This window comes from Chelonia mydas, chromosome 6 (genome assembly GCF_015237465.2).
Source record: "Chelonia mydas isolate rCheMyd1 chromosome 6, rCheMyd1.pri.v2, whole genome shotgun sequence".
In the NCBI taxonomy this organism is placed as follows: domain Eukaryota; kingdom Metazoa; phylum Chordata; order Testudines; family Cheloniidae; genus Chelonia; species Chelonia mydas.
The window spans coordinates 104,626,371-104,651,113 of record NC_051246.2 but is presented as its reverse complement, the minus strand read 5'-3'; the positions used below and the strand labels follow the sequence as shown (position 1 = coordinate 104,651,113).

The 24,743-nt window shown below is 44.8% G+C and overlaps 1 protein-coding gene across 2 annotated transcripts in view; it reads left to right on the top strand.

Annotated features, from left to right (window-relative positions):
• The first annotated feature begins 510 nt into the window (after positions 1–510).
• PRIMA1 (proline rich membrane anchor 1) overlaps positions 511–24,743 on the top strand; it is an 85,067-nt gene continuing 60,834 nt past the window's right edge. Inside the window, exons 1-3 of one of the 2 annotated variants that reach the window (XM_043549403.1) lie at positions 511–1,430; positions 1,757–1,893; positions 12,817–12,967. In XM_043549403.1, the coding sequence (XP_043405338.1) occupies positions 1,801–1,893; positions 12,817–12,967 (244 nt within the window). In that variant the 5' untranslated portion in view covers positions 511–1,430; positions 1,757–1,800. Of the gene's footprint in view, positions 1,431–1,601; positions 1,894–12,816; positions 12,968–24,743 lie in introns of those variants that run through there. The other variant, XM_007063450.3, reaches the window with a different exon arrangement.

Here is a 24,743-nt window from a genome sequence, read left to right as displayed (position 1 = left end):
ACTTTCCTGACCCTGCTGGGGCTAAATCCATTAATACTGTAAAGTGCTTTGAGATCCTCAGATGGTAGGTGCTGTAGAAACATTCATACTAATTGATTGTATTTTCTATAACTGTGTCTCCTATAGTAGCCACTTGCATAGAAATGAGTAAAACAATTAAACCTGCAAGTGTTCCTGGGCTTCACTTATTCCACTGAGGTGCCCCATGGGAGGGAAGGGGGGGTTTCTTTGCAAAGCCACACTCGCCTCGAGCAGCAATGGGGGCGGGAGGGGGGGGAGGGAGGAGAGGGGAAGCTTGTCAGTTTCCAGCCTGCAATGATCTTTTAATGAATGTGGGAGAAAACCCCTGAGCCTCCCAAGAAGAAATCCCCGATCGAGTGTCATCAGGGAGGGAAGAAAAAGCACCGAGCCAAGTGCCAGACACACAATGGGCTCGCTAGATGGGTATGAAAAATCACTGCAGCAGCAGCAGGCAGGGGAGAGATTAAATTCACAGGCGAGCCAGGAGCCTCTGGCTTTGCTCTCATATTCTCCACACACACACACACACACCCTTCCTTTTTGCATGTGCAGCGCCTCTCTAGCCCTGTTGTCCTCCCTGCTCCCTCCCCATGGGCTCCGCATAGCCCACCTCTCTCTCTCTCTCTCTCTCTCTCTGTTCTGCTGGTTCTTGGGGCTCTGATGATGGACAGCTGAGGATCTGGTACCCAAAGGAACTGGCAAGGCACTAGACACCAAGCCTGCTACTTGCAGGAAGGGAGCGCTGTGCGGAAGGGAGCAGCTGATCTCTTCGCTTTTGGAGAGCAGAGGGACTGAGGGGAGCGGATTTCACAGCTGATTTCGCTGGGGCTCCTGGGCACCTTGTCTGGCACTTTTTCTTGGGGGAGCCTGCGGTTCGGTTGCAATTGCAGAGAGAAAGAAGGAGGGATTGCTCCGCCGAGACTTGGACTATCCTCTGGGGCTTTGCATCCTACCTACAGCCATTGAGAGCAAGTGGCATTTTGCAGCCTGGACCTCTGGGGTGTGGGGTGGGCTGTTTTATTTCCTCCCTTGCCCTCCCTCCTCGGAGCCCGAGAGACACACACAGGACTGGCCGGGCGTTTTCTTTTTTTCTTTTTCTTTCTTTCTTTCTTTTTTTTTTTTTTTTTTTTTTTTTTTTTTTTGCTGGGCAAGCTCCTGTTCTGAGCAAGGAGCCCCTCACCTCCTCCCCCCGCGTCCCCCCCGATGAGAGGCTGCTGGGCGCCAGGGATCCGGCTCAGCAGCGAGCGGAGGCAAAGCCAAGGGGGAGCCAGGCGGTGCAGCAGCTGCTACTGATCCTGCTGCAAACTTTTCTACCCGCACCCAGTGGCCCGCCAGAGCATGTAAAGGAAGCGCCAGCAGCGTCCTGCTTCACCTGAGACCCAGAGCCCAGCCCCCCGCCCGCCCCCAGGGTAAGAAGGAAAACAACAGCGAGCGATCTGGGTGCTTGCCCTGAATGGCAGGAGCTGCGCTAAGAGCATCACCAACCCCCGTTCTCTTGGGGAGGGGGGTCCCCGCCGCTGGCATGTCCGAAGGGGAGGGGAGAAGGGGAGGGGAGCGGCGCGGAGTTGGTGACCCGGGAAGCCAGGACTTGCCTGAAGCTGCGAAGCTTTCCAAAAGCCCCTTCCCCACCCACCCCTTCAGAAATAAAGTTGGGAAGATCTCGGGGAGGGGAGGCACCGCGCTCTGGGGATGGGAGTGCGATCAAACGCCTTTGCTGTGCGCTCTCCCCGTTCAGGTACACAGGTCGTGAGCTGACGAGCCCCTTGGCCCAGAGGAGTGATGCTGATCAGAGAGCTGCTGCTGCTCCTCCCCTGCTGCTGGCCTTCCCTGCTGCTGCCCTGTGCCCTCCACCCCCTCTGGGGCTTCATTCAGGTAACCCCAACCTTGCCCCAGGCACTTCTAACTCGGAAGTTGGGTCGGAGGGGGCAGGCAGCACAAATGAACATCTGGCGTCATTTACTGATGCCCTGTGGCCCTAGCCTGGAGTGGGAGAAGGGAGAGGACTCTCTTGAGCTGGAAATAATCATTGCTGGTTGGGGTCCTGGGGCTTCCTGCCCCATACTCTCCTGGTGGGGTGTGGGAAGAAGTGGCGTTTGATAGCTTCATCTCCTGGCTTAGGAGAGTGTTTAGAAACAGATACATATTCCTTTACAGTGAAAAAAGATGAAATTGGAGATCACTGTTACACAGAGCCCGAGAAAGAGACTCTGAGACTTCCTGTGAAATCCAGAGTGCCATTTAGATCTCCGAATGCTGCACTCCTGCCACCTTTAAAGTCTGTCTGTCATCACTGCTGGAGATGGTTTTTAGTTTACAGATCAAAATGGTGCATTTAGAACAACTTCTAATTGCATGGGTTTGACTCCAAAGTGTGTGGTTTTAAATGGCTTTTTATATTTTTGGCATCTCAGAGGTACCCACTTTTAAATTGTTTCCTTATTTTCATATACTTCTGAATATTTGAATGTGCTACAGAGAACTTCAGTGACCTCTCGAACAGTTCGGATGGACTTGCACAGCATGCACATGGTGATATGTACAAATGTTAAATAACAATACTAGAGAGACAAGGTGGTGAGGTAATATCTTTTATTGGATCAACTTCTGTTGGTGAAAGAGACATGCTTTTGAGCTTACACAGAGCTCTTCAGCTCACCTCACGGACAGAAGTTGCTCCAATACAAGATATTGCCTCACCCACCTTGTCTCTCTAATACCCTGGGACCAACACGGCTACAACAACACTACAAAAACCAATACTGTCATTCGTTACTTACTGCGATGTGTAAACTCATCCAGTGACATACCTTGTGTCCATCTCTGTCTGCAAAGAAACTATCACACTGTTGGAGCTATCTTAATAATAAATATTAAAATGATATACATATATAGAGAGAGAGAGCGCTAGAATGCACATGTGCATGTATTTTATATGATGGGTGAAATCCTGGCCCCAGTTAAGTCAATGGGAACAACTCACACTCATTTCCACGGGGCCAGGATTTCTGCGTGTATAAAATAGACTATGTATGTACACACAGAGGATTGTTCAGATTTTAATTTTTGCAAATTGTTGACTTTGAAAACTGACAGTTGTCCACGAAGCAGGGAGGAATAGCCCAATATATGTAGCTGTTGCTTGCCTAGATATAATTTCAATTCCTTTTGATTACTGCTGATTACAGAGACATAGAGGCTTTTCTAGGGAGTCTAAGTGATCAACACCCTAGTGAGCCTTGTGTCTGTAGAACTCAAGTTGTTCTTTCTGAGCAAGATGTGGTTGACCTTTTTAAACATGTTGACAGTGAGAGGGTTTAGAGTGTAATTACTATAGGTGGCAATATGTACAAAACAAGGAACACATTGGGGAAGTGCTGAAAGCCTCATTCTGGTAACGTTTTGGCATGGTGTCTGAAGCGTCTCTGAACTGAGAATTCACTGGATAAAAGCTGAATCAGCTTTGTCCACTCTCAGCCGCTGACTGTTATGTGGTGTGACCTTGATTGTAATGTGGGGTGACCAGTGACCTTTCTGCAGATGGACTCGGAGAAAACAGCAGACTAAAATGGACAGTGATCTTCCAATTCAGGCAACCAGGAAACCAGCAAAGCTAACTAAAATACATCCCTTTGATATTTTACACTTTATTTATAATATATGTCTTCAAAACAGTAATTGATGAGCTAGTTGAGTACTGTTTCAGCACAGAGCAACTGCGGTTTCTTTTTTGGAGAAAACATAGCAAAGACTTAATGTCCTTTACTCTCTGTTCTAAACTTAGTGGACTCCGAAAGATTACACTGAGATTTTTTTATTTGTTTTAACATTTAACGTCTCTTATAAGATTTGTGAGCTCTCCAACTGCAATAAATCATGTATTCATTCTGCTGACTGTCCTGCTCTAGAATTCGGATGGCTAAACTAGTTTCTGTAAGTGAAAGCGTGCACCTTTAAGGAAAATGCAATGATGTGAAAAGAGCAACATTTTGAAAACCATCTCCTTCAAAAGATCAGGCAGTCGACAAAATTTGCATAAGCAGCCTTCACACAAGTCACTCAGGTGATTTAATTAAAAATAAATCAATAATAATTTAAATAGGTTGTGAAAAAGGCAAACCAGAGTTGCTCAGCCTCCCTCTGCAATAGTTTAGAAGTTCTCCTGATTCTTGATTTATAACTGCAACATTTTTAGTGTCTTGTGTGAGTCCGGTCAACCAATCTGCTCATATTAGAGTTTTTACTTGCCCTCCCTGCCCAATGATAAAAATATATGGATCGCATATGCATATAATAATGCAAAGGTCATGTGTGGAATAGCCAAAAGTGTCCTTAATGAGGCATGAAGTTTGAACATTCTTTGTATTAAACCTTAAACTGAGCCGTGCATTATCCATATATGATCCTAGCTCTTTTACCAATATGAATTCCCTTCCATCACAGATTAGACTCAAAGGGAAAATCATCCCAGGTGCAAGTTCTTAGAAGTAAATGGGCCAAGATTTTGGGTTATATTCAACCCTGCTGTAACTTCATTTACTAAGAAGGGATGAATTTGATCCATAATCTTTAGCTAAATAAGCCAAGCCTCATAACTTTGCCCAGACTAACCAGAATAATTCTGTAGCGACTTTTCTGTTTTTCAGGAAGTTTATGACGCACTCTCAGGGAAAAAAGTAGGACATGCCCAGAGACCCTGGGTTCCATGAGCATGTTGTCAATACTGTTCCAGTTCGGTTACCCACACCTGAGGAAAGTGGCAGAGTTGCCAGAAATAGTGAATTGCAGTGGTTCAGGTCCAGTCCAAGTCCAAATGCAGCTTCTTTTTCCCCTATAGCATTTTCCAAACTTAACCTTTTTATGCGGTCTACACAGCTAAAAGTCTTTTCCAGGCCCTCACCAGGTCCTATGTTGATTACTGTATCATCCACCTCTCTGGCCTTCCTGACCCCCACATTGCCCTCCTCAGAGCCACGTAAAACACAGGTGCTAAAATGAACTTCCTTGCCTGTCTCTGTAACTGCGTCACCTTTGAATCTGAATTTCTTCATTGTCTCTTTTTCCATCACATCAGGTTCAAACTCCTTGTCCTTATCTTCAAGGCCCTTCAAAGCTATCCCTCACCCTACTTAACCACTGTTCTCTCACTGTCGTGCCCCCTTATCCTCTCCGTTCTGTAAATGATACCCACCTGACTTTCTCATTTATCTTCTGTTCCCACCACTCTCTTTGCTCTTCCTTGCATGCTGCTCCTTGCACCTGGACTACTTTACCTAAACTAATCTGTCACGGTATTACCTCTTCTCTTTCCCTCCCCAAGACCTATTTCAAGAAATCAGCCAGATAAGGGTGGCTAGGTGAGGAGCAGTTGATGTTAACTTATTTTAAAAAACAAAATAAAACAAAAACCACCAAACCTCACAATACTATTAAATGATTTGGAAGCATCAAGCTGTACACTTTGCTGGCCCATCTATTTGCATTAATTATTACTGCTGCCCTCGTCCTCTCTCCCCTTAGCTTCCTGTTGTTTGCTTTGCTCAATTGTTGGGACTTGTCTTAAATCAGATTATAAGATTGTCAGGGCAGTGACCATATTGTTCTATGTATTTGTATAGAACCTAGTGCCATTGGGCCCCAATTCTGCTTGAGGCCTTTGAGGGCCACCATATACAAATAATTAAAAATAATAAATGGCATCATAAATTAATGGGGGGGAAATCTTATCTCAGTTTCACTGATGTAAATCTGGAGTGACTCTGTTGTGACTTCAGTGGAGTTATTTTGGATTTACACCAATGGAAATGATATCAGACCGCTAGACAACTGTCATGACAGAAAATTATTGTCACATCAAGAAGGCAGTAAGAGTTCTTGATTCTCTATTAGTCGATAGCCCTTTTTTTCGGTCACACTATCGTCCTTGCACTTGATTCAGAATGTCTCATAGAGACCATCAATTGGGGATTGCACTGTAATCCTCTATTCTCAAATGTGGAATCCATCCTGTGTCATGTAGCATGCAGACGAACTGCTGCGATCACGTGTTGTCCCACTGAAGTCAGTGGGGCTCTGCACAGGTGCACCTTTGCACCCACGTGCTATGTAATGGAGGACTTCGGACAGACTTTCTGTAGAAAATCCTTGATTAAAAAGAAACAACCTCACAGACATGGACTTTATATAACTGACTACACAAGCAAGCGATTGCTTTCCAATTTGAATATATTTATAACACTTTTTGTTTGCTTTTCTATGAACGTTTGTGCAAACAGATTTTTATTTGCCTGAGTATTAGGAAATGTCTGACCTTTATGCAAAATACATTCACATAAATTGTTCAAACAATTATGAATAATGAAAACATTAATAAAAATCAGCTCTGTCCATAGGTAATTTGAGAACAGAGAAAAGGATAAATTCTTTGCTACTGATAGTTCACCTAGCTCTAAGTCCAGGCAACCTGAGAGGCCGACCTGACAAATTACTGAATGTATTGAGAAAACCAGATTCAAAACAAAGAGTTAATTTTTTTAGACAGGCCAATGAGACAAAACTTCACAGCCATGTCCAACAATAGAAAGTGTCACTGAAAGCTCAAAGGACAAGGAAACAAATCCTGGTCAAAAGTTATCTACAGACCACTAGTGACCCCTTGCAAAGACAATCTTTGGGCAATAAACTGAATGGAAGCCATACTGATATAGTCTGATAATTCCTTGTTTATGAAGTGCTTCTGTAGTTTTTCTGTAGCTAAGTTAACATTTGACAAAATGAACAAACAGTAAAGTTTGAGACAGGTCCGTAATTAGCAGTAATCTTCCATAAAAGGTCTAGACTTTTTCAACATACCTTTCACTCCTGTCATCTTCTGTAAAGGCAGCTGACCTTGAATTATACACATTAGATATAGAAAAAGATCTATTAAGTCATGTGTTTCATCAGTCTCTGCCAGTGCAGGATTGCTCCCTACAGTACATTTAGGTTTAAAAGACTCAAGTAATGGCCTTTCATCAGAAGACTAATAGACATCATCAGAAGGAAAGATTTTCCTGAGAATAAGCCAACATTTTTCATATTCCTTTTCCTAATTCTATCTCATTACTCCTAGTTAATCCCCTTGTAACAATATTTAACTAATCCTCTCCCTCTATGAGGCCTTCATTCCAGTCCCACGTTAGTCCTCTTTCAGTTAACCTATACATCTTTAGTGTTTTTAAAAATCTTTCCCTTTAAGACAACCCCTTGAGTAAGGATGAAATCTACAATGTTCATAATTACTGAAAATGTCCAGATGCTCCGCTGCGTGACAAAGCAGGCAAGGGAGTGAAAGCCCACAGTTTTGAATCTCAGCCATTTGCTGAGAATAAATCAGTGTGAGGAAATATTGCCAATGTGGACTAAGGCATCAAAAAAATACCCCCAAAACAAAACACAAATAGGATGCACCACTGGAGTATGGCTGGACACATATAGGGTTAATCTTGTCTGCAAAATAATTGAGAAAAATGTCCACTGGATTCTGAGGACATGCTATTACCAGTCCACGGTAAGACAGCCTCTGGGGATTTAAAAGGCGGTCAATAGTTCTAAAAATAGACAGAGCCTTTTGGCCTTGGCTGATATTAAATTAGAGTAATAAGTCAATCTAGCCTTCCCATACCATCACTATCATTGTATGTTTATACACAAAACTTATTCTAGGCTGTAAATGAAGAGTTTGCTCCAAATCCCTCCAGTGTTATTCCATCTCATGACTAGTCACCTCCATTTTCCCTGGCTCCCAAGTAATTTTAGTGACCTAAAGTAACCACCAAATTGAATACCAGGACAAGGGACGATAGCTATGAGTTGATAGCTTCCTTAGTTAGTTGCCAGTGTGCATTGGAATGATATTGCCCCACAACCGCCGTGATGAGTATAAATTTTATCACTACCAACCAAAGCCATGAAAGACCCCAGGTCACAGCCCAGCACAGGTCACTAGAGTTCAGCATTATAGCAAGCTAGTGTTTTAACTATTGAGCTATCACTGAAACAATCATTACCACAACAATATTATTGTGACGGGGCAAGGCCAGATGGCTATAGAAAAGTAGGGGGAGATAGATATATTAGCTCCAGGCTAAACAAATCCCTGGTACCAGGTTAAGTGAAATGGAAGCTGCTCCAGGTCAATTAAGACACCGGGGGCCAATTAAGAACTTTCCAGAAGGCAGGGAGAATGCTAGGTTGATTGGGACACCTGAAGCCAATCAGGGGCTGGCTGAAACTAGTTAAAAGCCTCCCAGTCAGTCAGCTGGGTGTGCATGTCAGGAGCTGAGGAAGGAAGTTGTGCTGTTGGAGAGGCTGAGTAGTACACACCATATCAGGCACAAGGAAGGAGGCCCTGAGGTAAGGGTGAAGTGGAGCTTGAGGAAGTGAGGGCTGCTGTGGGGGAAGTAGCCCAGGGAATTGTACATGTCATGTTTCTAAAAGGTCAGCTACCATAGCTGATACTATTAGGGTCCCTGGGCTGGAGCCTGGAGTAGAGGGTGGGCCCACCCCCACCTTTGCTCCCTGATTAATCACTGAGACTGGGAGACAACAGAGACTGTGCAAGGAAGGATAACTTCTCCTCACCTCCCTTGCTGGCTTATGATGAAAATGGCTCAGTAGACTGTGACCCTTGTCTCTAGAGAGAGAAGGGTTACGTGGAGGGTCACAGCTAGTGAAATCTGCCAGGAAACCGGGACCCACAGAGGCAAGGACAGAGCTTTGTCACACTATATATAAGCAGTGTAAGAATAATGAACATGACATATCGATTCTTCTGAGGCTTGTGAGCTCTGGGAGCTCAATTTAAAGAGAAAAAGAAGCCTGCTTATCAATCAGATTTATCAGCAGCTCTGGAGGATTATACAGTTGAGTCACTTTGATTCATTAGAGTATTCAAAGAGTCCATGTAAGTTCCTGGAAACTTTTTGGGATGGTCTATAGTCTCTTCATTATTACCTGATTGTAAGGGAGACAGTTGGAAAGTATTTGTGATTAAATTTGGGTTTTCCTATATTTGGTAATAGATTTTGATAAACTGTTTAAGATACTGAATCTTCTGAGGCATGCTGTTCAGAGCCTCTCTCCAACTCATCACTTTTTCTTTTCCCCTTTGCACTCTCTGCTGTTTGAGCTACAAAATACTATTTCCAAATAACCAAAGCCACAAGGTGTATTTAGGTATACAATGCATGTGAACTGTACTGGGTGCACCAGTGGTACATTTGTTAAAACTGCAGTTTTTTATTTGGCCAGAAATATGTGAATATAATGTAACTTTAATATGGCTAGAAGATGGCATAAACTACACTTTCCCTTTGGAAGGATCAATGCATTTTATTATAATCAAGTGACCGTTAATCAAAAATTACTAGATAGACCATACTAATATTACTGCCACACAGTATCCTCTATAAAGCCCTGGTTAAATAAAGCACTCCTATTCAAGACTACACTTATGTACATGCTTACGTCCCATTTACTTCACAGGGACTTGAGTATGTACTTAAGTGCTCTCCTAAATCAAGGTCTAAAAATGCATGTTAGACATTCTTTTTCTTAATTTCGGAGTCTTATCTCTTCAAAATAGGAACTTGCATAGATTCTTATTTTAAATATGAGTTTAAATTAATTGCAAAAGAAGTTGACCTCTAGAACTAAATACTCATTGAAAGCTATTGGGATGCTTGCATAATTTCACTTTTCCCAGAGGTTCACCTCTCTTGCTTAATCTTTCTACATTTTCTGTGGTCTCAGGTGAGTCATTTTAGGGTTCTTTGATATTTTTAAAGTTGATAATTGTGTAAATATTATATTCCTATTGTAATGCTAAAAATGTGAGTAACAACTAGTTGTCCTGACTGTATGAAGATGCTGAGTATATTTTATTCCAGGGGTCACCAAATTAAAAACATGAGGCAAATGGTGCCTACAGAATCCTACAAAGGCCCATAGCCACCTTTATCATTAGCACAGAGTGCATGTCACCAACGCTATAGGTCACAGCATGTGGTATTCCACCTTGATTGAAATGAGTGTGTGATTTATGTGGTCCACAGATGGACAAAGTTTGGGCCCTTTTGTCTTATGTTTACAGTAGCCGGAAGTGAAAGGGATCACTCAATAGATTCTGGACATAAAGAAAAGGTAGTTTTCATAGTATAGAAAAGAGATCTAATTTGGCCCTCAGTTCTCCCATAAATCACCATCACCACCATCCAGGCAAATCCCAACGGGACTTGGCCTCCTGGCAAATTGACCATCATCTGGATCAATCTCTGGCAAGGTGCCTAAGGTGGTGTGATTGTATATTCAAATTACCTGCTATGTCCACCACTGGCAATATCTTGTCATGCCACCAAAGCTTTAGATGCCCCTGTGGTTGCTGGCTGAGTAGCAGCGTTCCTTGGTATACACACTTAGGAATGCTTTGGTTTTCCATTCTTATAATATGCCCATACCAAGAAAGCTGCCAAAACTGAAACAGTGCTGATGGAGGCAGTTGCTGGATTTGGCTTGGAATAGCCTCATTTCTGATCTTGTCCAGCAACTTGATATGATGCAGCTGACAAAGACAATGAGAATAGAAAACCTCAAACCAGTGTTCTTCAGCCTTCTTCAGCACCCATATTTCACTTCTCTACAATAGAGTTGTTATAACTGTGGTTCTATAGGTCCGCAGCACCATAGCCAGCTTGCTATCATGATGTACCCACAGAGAACACAGAAGGGCCCAAAATATGTATAAGGGGACTGTTGCCCCCTTACTAACATTCAGTGGGGATGTTTTAGCTCCCAGTAATAAAGAGGGGGAAGGGTGGATGGGGAATCAAGACCCTGAGACTGACAGCCCCCATCAACAATGGGGAGAGGCCAATGCTCCAGGTCAGCCTGCATGACAGGGCGGGCAGGCTAATCAGGGAGTCAGGAGGCCAGGGAGGTCCCGTCCTCCATGTGAGCTGGAATTGCCTGGGTCAGACAGAGTGGGGCCCAGCTAGGGAGAAAGCAGGGGCCCAAGCTGAGCTGGGGAGCAGAGCTGTGCAAGATCCAGAGAGAGCAAACCCTGTCCGGGGAGCAGAGCTGCAGCCCCAAAGCCAGAGGCACAGCCCAGAGAGAGCAGACTTGCCCTGGGAGGAGAACTGCAGCAACCAGAGCCAGAGAGGCCAGAAAAGCAGCCCACAAAGCTGGTCAGTGCTGGGAGCAGAGTCAGAGAAGCAGCCTGCAGAGCAGACCTGTCCTGGGAGCAGAGCTGTAGCAACCAGAGGCAGAGGGGCCAAAGAACCAGCCCAGGGAGCTGGAGGCAGAGCAGCAGAGTCAGAGTGGTGGAGCTGGGGCTGGAGCCATCCGGAGCTGGGTGTGGTGAGCAGCTGGGGAGAGCGAGGGGGACCCTGGGCAGCTGGCCCAGCACAGGGAGACACCTCAGCCAAGATGCTCTGCAGGCCAGGCTTGGATCATAACCCTGACAGGGCAGGGCCGACACTGGGAAGAAAGGTCCTACCACTTAGAGCCTGAAAGCGTGTGGTCACCACCAGAGCAAGTGTCCAACCCACAGCATCCCTGCAGCATAGCCAGAGCCTGAGAAGGAGGCCTGGGACTTACAATGAACAGACTGTGAACTGCCCTGACATTCCAGAGACACTGTTTGTGATGTTCCCTGCCTCAGAGTGGGTTGATGTGTTTCCTTTAACCTTTCCCATTTTCCTTATTGTTTTTAAAATTAATTGTTGATTAAATAACTTGCATTTGCTTTAAATTGTATGTAATGGCCAGTGGGTCAGAGAAGTGCCCAGTGCAGAGAGAGTACCCCGGAATGGGGACACCCTAGCCCCTGTCCTAGGTGACCACAGCAGGGTTGGGGGTCGAGCCCCTCAGGAATCCTGGGCCCAGCCTTGTTGGGGTTACGAGGACTCTGCCAGACAGGAGAGTGGAAGGAGAGTCCTCAAGGGCAGGGAGGCCACTGGGTAAAGGAAAAGTGGGAGCGAGGACTCAGATCCTTTTGCTAGCCCACTTCACCGGGGTAGTGCAGAAGCCAGGAAAGTTCCCCACAATAGCGGGACTATTCCCCCGCTTACACATGGCAGCAGCTGCTGATATACAAGTGTCCAAATATTTCAAGCATTCTCTAGCACTGTCTGTGATGCTGCCCAAATATTTGACAGTTGCCATCTGTTCAAAGTCCCAGCCGAACAGGTTAATACTGAGGTGATTGTAATGGAGATATAGGCTTCTTGATGGTAATAGCCAGGGACTTAGCTTTATCTGGATTGATAACCAACTAGATCAGCCATCAGCTGCAATGATCTCACCAAACTAAACCAACAAGACAATTGAAGCAGAATGGCGTTCAGCTCAATGCCACAGACAGCTGTCACCTGAAGCTTTCCATCAATCACTCGGTATCAATATTGAACAACAATGGTGACAGACTGCAGCCTTGCCAAACTCCCGAGGAGACAGAAACCATGCAATGTGTGTGCCATTGACTTGAATGCAGCTTTCCGTTCCATTACAGAGCTCTTCTATCAATGACATTCTTTTCCCACAGATGCTAAGTCACCTCATCAGATCTCACAAATTTGCTTGTACTTTTTTTTTACCTACTTCTGCCGTAAGGAAAAGGACCCTAATTCTGCCCACAGAAGTTAATGGGGTTGTATGTGTGTACCTGAGGGCAGAATTTGGCCCTAAGCATCTTGTAATGTTTATTAGCTCTCTTTAACTTGAGATAAGTTTCTAGGAAATAATTCATATTTTTCTTTACAGATCATTCAAGGTGAACCCCAGAAGTCATGTTCCAAGTCTGTAGCAGAGAAGGTTACGGAGAGTTGCCAGCAAATCTGCCAGTGTAGACCACCTCCTCCATTACCCCCACCTCCACCACCCCCACCACCTCCGAGGTTGCTTGTGGTCCCAAGTAAGTAAAGATTGGTACTACTGCCATATATCAGAGGGAGGGGTGGACAACAGGGGGCATTTGGACAGATGGAAAGTGAAAAAGTGCAAGAGAGGGCACAATTAAACTTGGTTGTAATTTTTCACTTAGTGAATGGGGAAAAAAGGTTCTTGGTAAAGGGAGAAACGTATTTGCTGATCAATTAATAATGTTCTGTTTTTGTAGAGGAGCCAGAGAAAATCCTTCACCTCATTAAGCTTTGTGTTCCCTTGCGCTAAATGACTCACTAATGACCTAGCCTCAGGGAATGTATTCCCCACCTTGTCTTCTATATTTTTCCCTTATTTGCTTGATCATTTTAAAATATTTTATGACTCACTTGTTACTGGGTCTGCAGCTTAGAGATCTTTATGTACCTTCCCTTATGTACACCACAAACAAATCAGTCTCCATGAATAAGCTAAAAGATAAACAATATGACTGGAGTTAGTTTTTGCTCAGTTGAAGTCAATAGAGCTATGCCTGTTTAAACCAGTTGTCGGCCTGGTCTGTTATTTGTAACTTGATTATTTAAAAGTACAGTAACGGTGAGAGACATGTCAAGAGTGAAAAGCCCAAGCAAGCAGACTGTGCTTTCAGCCATATATATATGAAGCGTGGAGGCACAAAATGCATATTCCCAACACCACTCAACTGGTGCACACAAACTCCAAGTAAATGGGGGGAAATGGGTACAATTTACCAGGCCCCGGTCACAAGGCCATCACTGTGAGGGGGGAAAAATCAGGCTAAATTTTGGATGTTTGAGTTCAACTAAATGTTATTTATATAATCTCAGTGAGTATGTTTGTACGTTTTTTTTTATCTGTGTGGGCTGGGATGGGGGCTTGTGTTAGGAGTTTGCCCTAGGCCCAGTGAAATTTTGCTCATGCACGCCCATTATGCCACTGCTATTACAAGTTTTAGGCAGGGGTAGTAGTTGGAGGCCACTTCTCCCATCACATACAGGTTTGTGGACCGCTGGGCCCATACCATGAAAGAACACAATAGCTCAGCCCACCCATACCAAATTGCTTCTGCACTTCCACAAAGAGATTTTTCTAGAGTTTGGAGTGTGAATCTCTGAAATGGTCTCTACAGCTTGCGCCATAGGACAGTAGAAATGTGTTGTTTCCACTGTTTTGGGAGTCTTACATTGCCAGGAATAAGGTGGTCAGGCAGAGGGAATGAAAACAATGCGGATCCCCAGCCAGGAGGTGTGAAAATGGAGAGTGCTGCCTCTGTGAACTCCTAATCTCCAGACAACATGAGGTTGAGCGAGAGGGTAGGGCAGGTGATTGCATACCTAAGGCTGGGTCACAGTGGACCTCTACTAACCCTGCAAAGATTCCATAATAATATTTAATAGGAACTGAATCTAACTTTTAACTGAGTTTAATTTTTGCATGAATCATTTCTGTGCTGCGGAACTCCCCTCACACACCCTCATGTAACGAGTCATCCTTCAGCCTGATTACTTGAGGGCTCCACATCAATCAACCAGAGCTCAGCCAATAGATGAAGGTCTAACCAGGTGATCTCAAGGCCAGGGATACAGGCTTCCAATGAGAGAAGCCATTCCAAGTCTGCTCAACGTCGCTACCATTGAGCAGCTGCTTGGTGGTTCTGACAGTCTGGCCCAGTCCCAGCCTGTGTCTGCTCCTGGTCCAGCCTTGTTCCAACCCATCTCTTGATTCTTGATTTCTGCTCTGACCCTTGGCTCCAGTCCAGAGCCTGACCACTAGGCCTGACAGCTGCTCCAACCACTAGACCTGATCACTGTTGCCTCAACCACTACACATGACCATCCACTTCTCAGTTTCTGATAGTTTGTGCAGACTGCTTCCTTTTGTGCCTGCCTCCAGAAGCTGAGATGGAGACCCCTGGAATGCTCATCACTGAGATAGAATCATAGAAGATTAGGGTTGGAAGAGACCTCAGGAGGTCATCTAGTCCAACCCCTTGCTCAAAGCAGGACCAACTCCAACTAAATCATCCCAGACAGGGCTTTGTCAAGTGGCCTTAAAAACCTCTAAGGATGGAGTTTCCGCCACCTCCCTAGGTAACCCATTCCAGTGCTTCACCACCCTCCTAGTGAAACAGTTTTTCCTAATATCCAACCTAGACCTCCCCCACTGCAACTTAAGACCATTGCTCCTTGTTCTGTCATCTTTAACCACTGAGAACAGCCGAGCTCCATCCTCTTTGGAACCCCCCTTCAGGTAGTGGAAGGCTGCTATCAAATCTCCCCTCACTCTTCTCTTCTGCAGACCAAATAAGCCCAGTTCCCTCAGCCTCTCCTCGTAAGTCATGTGCCCCAGCACTCTAATAATTTTCATTGCCCTCTGCTGGACTCTCTCCATTTTGTCCACATCCTTTCTATAGTGGGGGGCCCAAAACTGGACACAATACTCCAGATGCAGCCTCACCAGTGCAGAATAGAGGGGAATAATCACTTCCCTCCAACTGCTGACAATGCTCCAGAGATGACAGAGTTGGTCCAAAGCCTTCGGGGTCAAGTTGCCCAGTTGCATCTGGAGAATGCCTCTCACTGTTCACAGATCCTGGCAGCCACAGTAACCCTAGTACAGCCAGCTATGGTACCTGAAGGTTCCACTGCCAGAAAGATTTGATTGGAACCACCAAAAGTTCTGTGGTTTTCAGAACTAGTTTTGCCTTTTGTTCCTGATGCATCCTGCGATCTATCCTGATGATCAGACCAAGCTGGGGCTTATTATCAGTTTATTGACTGCTGAAGCCCTCAGGGCTGGCCTTACCATGAGGTGAACTGAGACGGCTGTCTCAGGTGCCAGACTGTGGGGGGAGCACAACTAGGACCCAGAGTGTAGAAAATTGTGTCCGCTGCTGGTGCATATGTATTCTCTCTGCTCTAGATGCACAGAGATGGTGGAGTGCTATGCTGGAGGAAGGAGGGCACAAGAGACATAACAGGCAGGCAGGAGAAAAGGTGAGAGGGAATAACAGAAAGCAGCAGGAGCTGCAGGGAGAGAGACGAGGAGAAGCCTCTTATGTACCTCTCTAGCACCCCCAGGAGCCTGGACTGATTAACACCAGCTTCCCAGGAAGCTTCCTGTTTCCTGCTGCTTCCCTGAACCCACTTGAGGAGAACAGGCAGTCAATTGAAGTAGTAGGAGCCAGTTAGGCCCTTGAGACTTTGATATCTTCCCTCACTCAGGCCTTCCTACCAGCCTGCTTATTTGTCCCCTTCAACTGAGTGTTGAGATCCACTATTGCTGGCACAGAACAGCAGTCATGAGTGAAAGAAGAAAACGCCCCTCTGGGGCAGCATTCAGGAAAAAAAGAAAGCAAAGGAAGTTTTTCTATCTAAGCAGGAAGGAACTCTCCTGAAATACATAGACGCAAATGTTCATGATGAACCTTCTGGACCCAGTGAGGATGTGAGTGGTGAGGAGATGCCTGATCTTCCAGTTAGTCAGAGTGCAGGTGACCTGGCAACTACTGCAGCATCCATATCTCCATCTCAAATGGATGTAACCATGCACGTTCTTGAAGAAAAGTGTAGATCAGAGAAGAGTGTCGTGGAGGCGCAAGAAACAGCTGCTGCTGAGTTGGGTTCCTTAAGTCTAGATGATCCAGGACTGTGGACCCACTTGAGCCGTAGCCTGAGGGACTTCCTTGTACTGCATGGGCCACAGCAAGTGAAAAACTTCATGTTCCCCAAAGACAATGAAAATAGAAGTTTCCATCCAACACATTACTGATGTGAAATCCCTAGTGGTGACAAAGTGAAGAGGCCATGGCTTATGTACTCAAAAACCCAGAATGCTGCATACTGTTTTTGTTGCCAGCTCTTCCAGTCTAATGTTCCAGCCACATTGGGTTCTACAGGAACAAAGGACTGAACAAATCTGGCTAGAAATCTGGCATGCCATGAGAAGGCAGTAAATCACCAGAGTGCATTCCATAGGTGGAAAGAGCTTGAGATGAGACCAAGGTTAAAGGCCACCATAGATGATCAGCATCAAGAGAAGATTGCATCGGAGTCTCTTTACTGGCAAAATGTTCTGAAAAGGCTCATTGCCATTGTGAGAATGCTTGCTACCCAAAAGCTAGCACTGCATGGCACTTCAGATCAGCTGTATGTGCCAAACAATGGAAACTTCCTTAAAATTGCAGAGCTGATGGCTGAGTTTGATGCTGTACTGCAGGAGCATCTAAGAAGAGTCACCACCCAAGAAATGTACACACACCACTACCTTGGAAAAACAAGTCAAAATGAGATCATACAGTTACTGGCAACAAAAGTCAAACAGAAGATTGTGGCAGATCTGAAGTCAGCAAGATATTACTCTGTTATTCTGGATTGCACACCTGACATCAGCCATATGGAACAAATGACTTTAATAGTGTGTTTTGTAACAACAACAGAACCTAGTGAAAATGTCTCTTTAATGGTGACTGTCAGAGAGCATTTTCTAGAATTTATTGACATTGATGATACTACAGGAGCTGGCATGACAAATGTGCTTAAAAACCTGGAAGATATGGGAATTGCGATAGATGACATGAGAGGTCAGGGCTACCATAATGGCGCCAACATGAGAGGAAAGAGCAGAGGAGTGCAGACACGGTTTCAAGAGTTAAACCCTCGAGCTTTTTTTGTCCCATGCAGTTCTCATTCATTGAACTTGGTGGTCAGTGATGCAGCATCAGCTTCTAGTGAGGCTGCTTACATTTTTTTATGTAATTCAAGGCATCTATGTATTTTTTTCTGCATCAACTCATTGATGGCAAATTTTGAAGCAACATCTGAGAACATCCTCTCTGACACTGAAGCCACTGAGTGCCACACGATGGGAAAATCAAGTGGAGGCGATAAAACCTATCAAACACCAAATTGGGAAGATAGATGATGCCATAGTTGCCATTATGGAGGATAATACTATGACAGGAACTGTTCGTGGGAGAACAGTGGCAGAGGGAAATGGAATCACCAGAAACATACATAACTTCAAATTTCTGTGTGGCTCAGTGTTGTGGCATGACATACTGTTTGAAATAAATGTTGTAAGCAAGAGACTCCAAGGTGTTGACCTTGATGTATCTGGAGCAATGGAACAACTGGACAAAGCAAAGTCATACCTACAGTCTTACCGGTTATATGAGGGATTTCAAAACATTCTGAAGAGTGCACAGAAGTTGGCAGAGGAATTTCACACTGAAGCTATTTTCCCACCCATTCAAGAATACAAGAGTCACCGAAGAAGAAGACGTTTTGATTACGAGGCACGGGATAATCCCATAAAAGACCCCAAACAACAACTCAAAGTTGAATTCTTTAACCAGGTGCTAGATTGTGCAATACAGTCAGTTGCAGAACATTTCATGCAGCTCAAGGAACACAGCAGTGTATTTGAGATGTTGTATGATATTCCAAAACTCCTCACTATACCTGAAGAAGACCTATACCAGCAATGCAGGGCACTAGACACAGTGTTGACACATGCTGACATGTGCGATATTGATGCGAGTGATTCAGGTGATGAACTGAAAGCCCTTTCAAGATACATTTCAGCAGGATCAACTCCAAAGACTGTTCTGGAATATATGCGCACAAATAAGATGACCACCCTCTTTCCAAATGCTTTTGTTGCTCTGCGCATTCTTCTAACACTTCCTGTGACAGTTGCCAGTGGAGAACGCAGCTTCTCCAAGCTGAAGTTAATAAAAACACATCTACGCTCCACAATCGGCCTTGCAACCATCTCAGTAGAGCATGAGGTGGCCCAGACTGTGGACCTTCAGCAGGAAGCAGTTCAAATCTTTGCAACCAAGAAGGCATGGAAAGCACCACTTTGATTATTCAAACAGATAAAAATGCCAGTGTTTACTATGCAGACAAGAAAAGTTACATTTGCTGTTCAGGCATTTGAAAGCTAAGTGTTACTTAAAATTTTTGAACAAGGCATTTTAAGTTGTTAGTTCTCCTTTATTGGGGTAAGTAGCAGAGTAGTACCATGAGAGGAGTAGAACAGGAAGAAGGCAGAATTGAGACCTTTCAAAGTTTTGGCCCAAGCGAGGGGGCATGGGGGCATCATTTGAGCTCCCCGCCGCAGGTGCCTAAATGTTGTGGGCTGGCCCTGGAAGCCCTGGGAGGCCTCACCGCTCCTGGAACAGACCAATCCAATCGGCAAGTTCATCCAGGCCTTGTCTGTAATATTTGAGGATCCAAATCACACCTGTACCACCAAATCCACCCTGCAGTTTCTCCACCAAGGCCATCAGCCCATCTCAGCCTATCTGCCCATTTTTAGCATCTGGTCCGCAATACAGAGTGGAACGAGGCAGCACAGATTTACTATTTCTACCAGGCTCTGAACTATGACATGAAAGATTAACTGGCACAGGTCAAATCTCCCATTAGTTTGGACTCATATATTGAACTGTGCCTCCAGATTCACAGTTGTTTGTTCCAGTGATGCCAAGAAAACTCTAGCCTCGTCCTGTTTTGTTCCAGCCATCCCATCGAGGTGTCCCAGAGCTGGAGCTTATGCAGATTGATGTGACGCAAAGATAGCTCACAGATCAGGAGAAGGCATATCAGCAGCAGAACCATCTTTACCTGTATTTTGGGGGGGAGGGCCAGTTTGCCATGAGTGCCTCCTTAAATCTAGACCTTTGGCAGACCTGGGGAAATGATCACATCCAGCACCATTCGAGAGTTAGTGACTGGACGTAACCTCAGAGTCGAGTCCTCCAAGCAAGTCCCCTCTTAGCAGCCATGAATTGTCATCCTCCAAACCATCAGGTCTTGCTCTGTCTCTGGGTCCCAGCTACATCTGGGGTGAATTTCACCCAACATGCACTAGTGGATTCTGGTGCCTTCTAGTAATTTAATGGATGCTGGATTCACTAAGTCTACACAACTTCTGGTGCAAAGGAAGCCCACTCTGGATCTAGGTTGAAATCTGAGATCACGAAGAGACTCTGCAGTTCAATTTAATTATGTCACCATGCTTTCTGATCATGCTTGGTATTCCTTAGTTCTCAGTGCATGATCCACACATCTCATGCAAGAAGCTCAAGATATGAGTTGAGTTGAGCTACTGTGGACAATCATGTCTAGGTGAGTCAGAGGCCAATGAAACAAGAACCAGTGCTGAGAAGCCTACTGCCTTCTGTGCCCAGCAGATTCAAGGAACCAACAGCTCATTAATCCCTGTGAAATATCAAGAGTTTGCTGACATATTTGATTCAAGGAATGCTGATATTTTGGCCCTGCCCACACCCTACGATTGTCCTATCCATCTCCACCCTGGGGCTAAAATTCCATTTGGCTGGATTTACTCCTTATCAGAACCAGAACTCAGGGCCCTATGAGAATACCTTGACAAGAAACCTGTAAAGAACTTCATCTGTCCAACCACATCTCCTGCTGAGGCCCCAGTTTTGTTTGTGAAAAAGGATGGCTCCTTGTACCTTTATGTGGACCATCATGACTTGAACAAGTAGGCTTTGCCATTGATCAACGAGCTGTTAGAAAGGATCGGTTCCACCAAGATATTTAACAAACTCAATCTTCATGGGTTTACAACCTAGTCCATATCTGGGAGAGCAAGAAATGAAAAACAGCATTTCGCACCCATGATGGTCATTTTGAATATCTAGTTATGCCTTTCGGTCTCTCCAATGCCCTAGCCACATTCCAGCACTTTGTCAATGATATTTTCAGGAATGTTTTAGACCGTGGGATCTACCTAAATGACCTCTTTATCTTCTTGGAAAGTCAAACCCTTCATGACCAACAAGTGTACAGCCTGCACAGAAAACCCAAGAAGTGTGAGTTTGACAGCTCTTCTCTTGACTTCTTAGGCTATGTCATTTCCTCTGATGGAAAAGGTATGGATCCCTGCAGCATGTTCACAATTGTGGATTGGGCAGCCCCAAGGAATGTCTGTGATGTCCTGTGCTTCCTGGGGTTTGCCAATTTTTACCAAAAAGTTATCAAAGACATTTTGAAGGCGGTGACCCCAATTACCCTGCTGCTCCAGAAGAATACCTCATTTAGTTGGCTTCATGAAGCCCAATTTGCCTTTAATAGATCAAAGGAAGCATTTACATCAGCACTCATTTTGGTACATTTGGACCTGGCAAAACCCTTCATTGTTGAAGCAGACACCTCCGATTATGTGATCAGAGCAGTGTTGTCACAACAGCACAGGCACCAGAACGTGCTCCTCTCTTGTGCATTTTATTCCCAGAAACTGATGGCCATGGAAGAAAACTATGAATTCTGTGACAAAGAACAAGTGGCCATCAAGGTTGCTTTTGAGGAATGGCATCACCACCTGGAAGATTCACATTTCCTGGTCCAGATATATACAGACCACAAGAACTTGGAGTACCCGTGAACTTCAAGGGCTCTCAACCAGCATCCAATGGTCCCTTTTTTTAATTCAGGTTCAGATTAACTCTGACCTGTCACCCATATACCCAGAATGGTAAACCAGATAAACTGTCCTGAAAGGATTAAACAAAGACTGTGAAAGGCTAGCAAACTACAAAAGCAGTTTCTCCTCCCTTGGTGTTCACAGCTCAACTGCTAGAAGAAGGCCTCATCCTCCCTGATTGAACTAACTTCGTTATCCCTAGCCCGATTCTTGCTTGCATATTTATACCTGCCTCTGGGAATTTCCATGACATGCATCCGACTAAGTGGGTATTCACCCACAAAAGCTTATGCTCCAATATGTCTGTTAGTCTATAAGGTGCCACAGGACTCTTTGTTGCTTGTCCTGAAAGGGTGAGTACTTGGACAAGAAAAATAAGGGTTCTGAACCTGCCAGAGTACTGAAACCCTGCCATTTCACCCATGTGATGGTGAACAATGACTTGCTTTCTCTTGTGAAGCCCTTCCTACCTTATGATCCATTTGTAGTAAATGTCAATCTTTTATGTCAACCTGTAAAGACTTAGCTCCTGACTCAAAATTCTCTGCCAAGAATGGGTTTCTCATGTTTAGGGACTGGATCTATGTCCCTGATGATGAACCACGTTCAGCAATACTCCAGCTCTGCTACAATTTTTGCCCCTGGCCAACCATTGGAAAATATTGAGGCTGTTCTCTCGATATTTCTGGTGGCCAAAACTACATGTGTACATTAAGTCCTACATTGACTCCCATGATGTTTGTGCTCAGATGAAGATTCCCCCACACTAACCTATTGGTGCTCTGATTCCACTGCCAATGCCCTCCTTCCCTTCACCAAATTCACACACAATAATTCTGACCATTGATCAACCTGCCAGAGTCCTTTTTATGACAAATACAGTTTCCACCCTTGGTTTCACCCATCCATGCCACAAGCCTCCTATGTGCTTGCAGTTTCCAACCTTCTCAGACATCTTCACTGCATCCACGAAGAACCAAAAACCTACCTAGAGTCAGCCAAAAGAGATTACAAGCATTACAGTGAACTTCATCAGTGGGCAACCCCTCAAATTGCAATTGGAAATAAAGTATGGCTCCAACACAATACCTTGACTCTACCCAGCCTTCAAGGAAGTTAGATTATCGATATCTTGTCCAATTCTGGGTGATCCAGCAGATCAGCCCTGTGGCCTTCAAACTCCAACTGCCTAGAGCGATGAAAATGCACCCAGTATACTACATCTACTTGCTGAAAAATTACACTGACAACTCCTTCCTCGGATGAGTACAACTGCCATCTCCACCCATCATAGTCCAAGGGCTTGAGGAATATCTAGTGAAGCAGATCTTGGACTCCAAAATTCTCTTGAGGAAAGCTCAAGTACTCTGTTGATTGGGAGGGTTATGGTCCAGCTGATCGTTCATGGGAGCCAGCCAAAATACACATGCACCTGAACTGCTTCAAGAATTCTATTGGTCACACCCTGATAAACTTGGCCCAAAGATACCTGGTAGGCATCTTTTGAAGAGGGGGTAATTTAATGAGTCATTTTTGAGCTTAACGAGTGCTCTCTGAGTCTTTGCCTGATGAGCCATCCCTGAGTATGATTACCTCAGGGCTCCACATAATCAACTAGGGCTCAGCCAATCCACAGGCAAAGGTCTATCCGGGTGACCCCAAGGCCAGGGATATAGGCTCCACATAAGAGCAGACACTCCAGTCTGCTCAATGTTGCTACGTCACCAGGAGTATCCCCTGCCACTTGGTGGTTCTGACAGACTGCTCCTGTTCCAGTCCCAGCTGCTTCCTGCTCCAGCCTTGTTCCAACCCCATTATTGGTTCCTGATTCCTGCTCTGCCCCTGGCTCTGGTCCCTGGTCCAACCACTAGGCCTGACCATCCATGTCTCAGTTTCTGACACCAAGGAGTTCTGAGGCAGTACCCAGAAGCAGACTCCCCTTGCAGTATAGTTCCCTTGGAAGGTGGAGGCAGGGTTAGCCCTACAAAACAGGCACTACATAGGCTGGCCTAGGTGAATGTGGAGGAAAATCCCTTGTGGCATCCCCAGGCTCCTTCATGGGCTTTCCCCACATAAGGGCTGTTTTAGGGCCTTTGTAGCAATGTTTAGATTCTCCTCCTAGATGTTTCTAGTTCCTTCAGAAAGGAGTTCTGTATTCCAGAGTATCTATCTAATTTGCCTATATTTTTGAAAATTAGTCTCTCCAAAAAGGCAACCTGCACTATTAATTCCTACCATTGCCTTTAGTAAACTCCTTGGGAGGTCAGTGTTGCAATGCACATCTATTACCCTTCAAGTTATTATCTGCAGGGAAATGTAACCATTTTGTAGCATCTCTTGACTATTTATTACTCAATTTATCAGTCCCTAAAGGTGCAAGTTCTAATGGTGCCTTACTTCCCAAATCCCTCTTCTAATGCAAAGAAGACAAAGTCTTGCACTTGGGGGTGAGGAGGCATTCACTGAACATGTGAAAAAGGGTCCTTCATAAGTTTAGTACTACAGAGGAGAAAAGGAACAGAATTTTCCAGTGTATCTTCAGCTAGGAGAGTGTCTTGTCTCTCTGCCATGCCACAGAAGTCTAAGGCAACAAAATAATAGTGCTTTGAACCCTTGGAAAATATACTTTGTACAGACAACTTGAAAAAAGGAGATCAAGGTCTTAAATATAAGGAAAAATCTTTTTCAGTATTTGAGAAGACATTGTGTACATTTATATTGAGCCTGTTTCCCCTGATTCCCCACCCCCACCCCAAAAGACAAAGTACATCACTTCGCTCAGCCTTCCCTTTTCTTATACCTGAGCTACTAACTTTGCACCTAATCACATCAGTAGTCTTCACTCACATGAATCATTTCATTGAAGTTAATAAGATTGTTGTGCATCAATGGTATAGGAATAAGGACCTTTAAGCACAATATATTATGCCACAGAACTACTAGTCCAGAGCATTGCTGGTGTAACACGCTAAAGCACACGTTTAAATTTCTTTATATTAAATTGTGTTGATGAACTTGGTGCTCTTGAAAAAGAGGGACAAACACATGGTAGAGCCAAGTGAGCCTCCCCACACAGCTTTGTAAACTGTACCTCATTCCTGACTTGTAGCAACCCTGCTTTCTACTCTCAGGCCCCTCTTGAAGAGAGATGGAGGTGGTTGATGGTGATCTCTTCAGAGGAGAATCATACGAGCAAACTCATTTTTGATCATGTTGTGACCTTAATTGAGATTTGAACCCTGACCTGATAGGTTTGTACACCAAGGCCTCAACCATGAGCCTGGCTGCATACCTGCACAAAGGAGGGAGGGATGTAAGGAGCTCTC